The 4736-nt window shown below is 40.6% G+C and overlaps 1 protein-coding gene across 1 annotated transcript; it reads right to left on the minus strand.

Annotated features, from left to right (window-relative positions):
- Positions 1-1314: 1314 nt before the first annotated feature.
- Positions 1315-4448, minus strand: LOC5568541 (cap-specific mRNA (nucleoside-2'-O-)-methyltransferase 1). The gene is made up of 2 exons (XM_001652317.2): positions 3864-4448; positions 1315-3546 (listed from the first exon to the last, which is right to left on the minus strand). The coding sequence occupies exons 1-2, from the start codon at positions 4240-4242 to the stop codon at positions 1352-1354; spliced, it is 2574 nt and encodes an 857-aa protein (XP_001652367.1). The 5' UTR covers positions 4243-4448; the 3' UTR covers positions 1315-1351.
- Positions 4449-4736: the final 288 nt, after the last annotated feature.

A 4736-nucleotide genomic window follows, 5' to 3' on the forward strand; every position in this document is an offset into this window, starting at 1 on the left:
AAAGAAATTCCTTGATTGAAAGGGTCAAGAAATTTCCTACAGAGAGCCCCCTTTGAAGTGACATTTCTTCTCAACTGCGTACTGCGATCAGAAAAATGTGATTTTCCTGACCATTTCTTGGCAGAAATCTTCCACGCATCGAGATAGGCGATTCCTTTTCTTGTCAGTAGCAAACCGGCCATTATAATGTAAACTTGTTGCAATGAATGAATGATCACTGTATCGTTACAGTTAGCAATTACACTCAAAATAATCCAAACGTCATTGTTACGTGAAAACATACGTGATTTTTTTCCATCGCACTTTCCACGTAGCTCTTACGTTAATCATAGGTAACCCAGAATGAACGCATGAACTTTTGAAGTTCGTCCATTCCACCACCGCTAAACGTAAGAGCTACGTGGATTTTCCGGTAGCCTTTACGAAGCGTTTCAATAGGACCTAGATGGTTTTGCATTAAATTTAACTGTAATAAAGACCAATCTTATTTCTAATAGGCTTTGGAAGAAAACTAATTTCCAATGTAAACAAACTTAAAAGATTGTGATATTTTTATTGTCAGAGCATTTTGAATCCTGTTTCCCCAATTTTGTGAGTTTGGTCTGCCATGTTGAAGCCTTCGCGTGCTATAATTGATAAAAGTTATAAATCAAAATCACGTATAAAATATGAAGTAATGCAGGGATTCTTCTGTATTCAAAGCATATTTACCTTGAAATCAATCTTACACATTGTTTAAAGCAGCAGCAGCTTCTGAAGTTCTTCAAAAATCAAGCGGGCGCCATCTTAGGATTTGAGCTCAACAGCGAATGTACGTACACTATGCAAATGTCAAAATGAACTCAGGCACCTACGTGAATTCCACGTAAGCGCGATAGGTAACCTCAGTAAACATTACCGAGTCACTATTTGGTGGTTATGAATGGTTTAGTGATCTTTATCTTAGTCAGGTGAAGTGAAGGTAAAATGAATTTGGAATGATCTACGTGATTTTTCACGTAGCAATGACGTTTGGATTTTTTTGAGTGTATGGCTACCTCTCTAAATTTTTTTAGGTTACGTTACCAGAATGTAGCTGAATTGCAAATGCAAAACTGTGCTTTTCTTTTCTCAACAATGATAGCAATGATAGTTGCAAATCTATCTATCTATCTATCTATACAAATAAAATAAAATGTTAGATTTTAGATTACTTCAAATCTTTTTTACATTGTTTTAGTTTTCCAAGCTCAAATCTTAGGTGCCCCATATTGCCTCGCCCACCCCTACAAAGGATATGGAAGAAACTCTAGTTCGAGAAATAAAAAAAAAACATTTTGTAGTCACTTGGCTTTTTATTGTCACCTATTTATTAGTTGCTGATCTTACTAATTATAAAATTTCTGATATCTACACGACATGCCACATCCTGTTCCCCAGGTACTTTGTCATTTTCAGTAACCTGCCGTTCGTCGATCCAATCCCACATGATCCGGTGTGCGAACGTATTTTTGAACGATGCCTTTGTTTCATCGATGAACTTAAACTGCTCGGGAAAGTTGGACGCCTTAGTTTTCTTGTTGAAATAGTAGTATTTGTTATGCCTCTTTGAAAACATTTTCATATAATCATCTCGTGTTTCGTTGAGAAACAGTAAACCCCTCGGAACGTAGAAACGGTCTGGATCGATGGTATTACGCAAATGGTATCCCAGGCGAGACTTTTTGCCCCCTTTCAATATGTATTTTTCCAACCGGTGGAAAAAGCCATCAAATTCCGTAATGGGGAAAAGCTTCTTGCACCGAATCGGCATTGATGCTACACAAGGCGTGTCCGCCTTGTTTATAATCCTATACGGTTTGTTCAAAGCCTTGGCATACTTTTCACACATTCGAAGCCGCTCCGTCAAGGAATACTTCCGAATATCCTCGCCACCAAGTGAAATGCCGTCAATTATGTGAAACGCGTAGATCGTTACTTGCGAATTGCCTTGGCCCTGTAGTTCTGTTACAATTTCGCCGTAAACAAGAGTGGCCGGAGCTAGTTCTAACTGCATGTCTTTCAACAATTGCCATGATCCTGTCTTGGGATTGTAGTAATAGACATCTTTACCTCCCTTTCCCATGAAGAAAGTGCGAAGGTATTTGTTGCTTTCATGGTTGTTTTCTAGTGGTACGAAATACCACCCATGCGTTGAAGGGAAGTATTTTTCTAGGGTTGAAGTTTCCAACTTGCCTTCTGTGGCTTTGAGGAAATCCTTTTGACTACACCATTCTTTCAACAGTTCATCGGCATATTTGTCCTGGGCAGACTTTTGTGGAACCTTTCTGAGACTATCCTGTAGCTTCCAGTGTTCCAAACACTGGCGTTTAATTTCGGCCTGTTTACTCTCATTCAAATTTTGATCTGCGCAAAAGGCAGCTATCTTCAGTAATCCGACAATTTGATTTTCTCCTATTTCATTATTGCTGTCACAAATATATTGGAAGAAGGCCTCATTGCCGGCCAACTCTTCGTGAGGCACGAGCTCCAATATATCAGTATTGTCCTTCTTGCTGTCGAAGAACTGGTTCACCTGGAACAGATGGCGTTGAATGGTATCAGTCCCGGGTTTCTTCCATTTGCACACCAAGTATCGTTCTGAATTGGCTGGTCTGCTAGTATTGGGCTTGCAGATACAAATCTTTTTGAAGCATTTGTAAACCAAATAGATCAGCCCTACGCTAAATGGCGTAAATAGATCGAATAACTTGACGACGAAATGTCCACCGGTGCGTACCACGTTCAGTGCCATTAGAATCTGGCACAGGTACAAACGTTTGGATAGGATCTCTTGTATGTTTTCTTGATTTTCCACCGAGAATCCGCCGTCTGCCATCATCACATGCACTCCCAGTTCCGTCTGCTTCATCACATAATCAGTAAAACGTTCGATGTTAACAGGATTGAAAACATCTCCATCATTATTTGGTCCGTAGTAGGGATCGAAGCTCTCCGGAGTTCCAGCAATAAAATCAGACAATTTAAAATCATTCTCGCCCCGCAGTGTAAAACCAAATCCTTTGGCTTGCCATTTCTTACGCCAAAGGAAATACTCCGAAAATCCTCCGGGTCCGGCACAAACGTCGGCAAAGTATACCAAATCGTTATCTCGCACCAGCGAGTTGCCATCTTCGTCCACCGGATTCGTAAACATATAGTCAAACATGGCGTCCATATTGGCCATTTTAACAGCCGCTCTGTTCATAAAAATGTTGGATTTTATCGTCTCGAAAGGGTTTGATCGTGCTCGAGCCTTTCTCATGTCTGCACCGCCAAGATTGTCAAAAGCGGACTTACATTCCAGCACTTTCTGTAGTACGACTCTCCGACAATATTTATCCTCGTCGTCGATTATCTTTTTGGGGGGTCCGTATTTGATCCAGCCTTCCAGCACATCTCCGCTAAGTTCGGTGAGATCATCTTCGTCGTTGTTCTCTAACCAGTTTACCTTTTCCGGTATATTCAATGTTTCCATGGACTTGTCCCATGTCGAAGCAGCTAGATCCAGTCCTTCCAGCTTGAGCCCTGTGAAGCAAAGAGAAATAACAAGTTTTAGCGATTTGATAACAGAATTTCGTTCCCAAGAATCTCATTCTCCAGAACATTGCCATGAACATTTTTTGAGCTTTAAAGCATCATTGGTAAAGAGCCTCTTTAAAATATTCAAGTTCCTTGTAGCATTTTTGAATGTATTATTTTAATTACTAAATTACGCTAGCAGCTTTTCTTAAAGAGATCTTCGATTCTAATCACGATCTTTTTAAAACTTGAATAATTAGTTAGTTTTCTGGGGAACACTGCATTCTACTAGGAATAAAATGTACCAAATGGAAATCACTTACCCAATCCTCGTCGTCCCTTCTGGGGTGCAATCTCGACAATATCACGCCGCCCTTGGCCGCTTTTGCCAAGTCCCTTGCTCTTGTCGTAGTTCATCCGATCCATGATTCGCCGAGATTGTTCCGAATAGAGCGCGTTGGAATCCGATGGTACGGATTCGGAAAACGACGGCATGTTGTCACCGAATCTGGCCTTCTTAGCGACCGAGCCATGGTCGGCGCCGAAGCAGGGTCTTTTCCCATAGTTCTGCACACTTTCGTCATCACTGGAACCTTCATCTTCGCTGGAACTTGACTTCGGATCGTCGTACTGGGAACCGGAATTGAAGCTGCCGTAATACGGAGTTGGAGAGCTTTCCGATTCGGAATCTTGCGAGGACATTTTCCTATAACCGCAGTAGCACTAGTATAACTATTTAATTGAAAGGATTAACACTGCACTCCACTAAAGCCAATCTTTTTCTGTTTACGACGATTCTGTTTTCAATCGAATATAAACAGCAATCCAAATTTTGTTGACACTCTCAGGTTCATACCTACAAACGGTAACAATTTTCTACCCAGACGCTGAATGCCTTGTGAGTGCAAGGTAAATTCAGGTTGTAGGTATATATCGACTCTGGGTAAATGTATCAAAGCAAAACACAACGGGTAGAGAGGAGAATCGCGAAGAGGGGTTATGATGATGAAAAAAAAACTACAAAGGACGAACGTTGCTGGTGTTCCTATTGTTCTCGTGTTCCTTGTAGTTCTCGTAGAAATTTGAATTTGTATTTCTAATGAATTTGGCCAACTCAATAACGGAATAGTTTGAAACAATTTATAATTTAATTTATGGTAGGTACACGCAGCGAACTGGACTATCGAAATTCATAC

Source organism: Aedes aegypti, chromosome 1 (genome assembly GCF_002204515.2).
Source record: "Aedes aegypti strain LVP_AGWG chromosome 1, AaegL5.0 Primary Assembly, whole genome shotgun sequence".
In the NCBI taxonomy this organism is placed as follows: Eukaryota; Metazoa; Arthropoda; class Insecta; order Diptera; family Culicidae; genus Aedes; species Aedes aegypti.

Excerpts from the sequence above, each read along its gene's own strand:
- LOC5568541 (XM_001652317.2), bottom strand. The coding sequence starts at position 4,242 with ATGTCCTCGCAAGATTCCGAATCGGAAAGCTCTCCAACTCCGTATTAC. Across the intron at positions 3,547-3,863 it reads GAAGGGACGACGAGGATTGG|GGCTCAAGCTGGAAGGACTG; the intron begins GTAAGTGATTTC and ends TTTGCTTCACAG.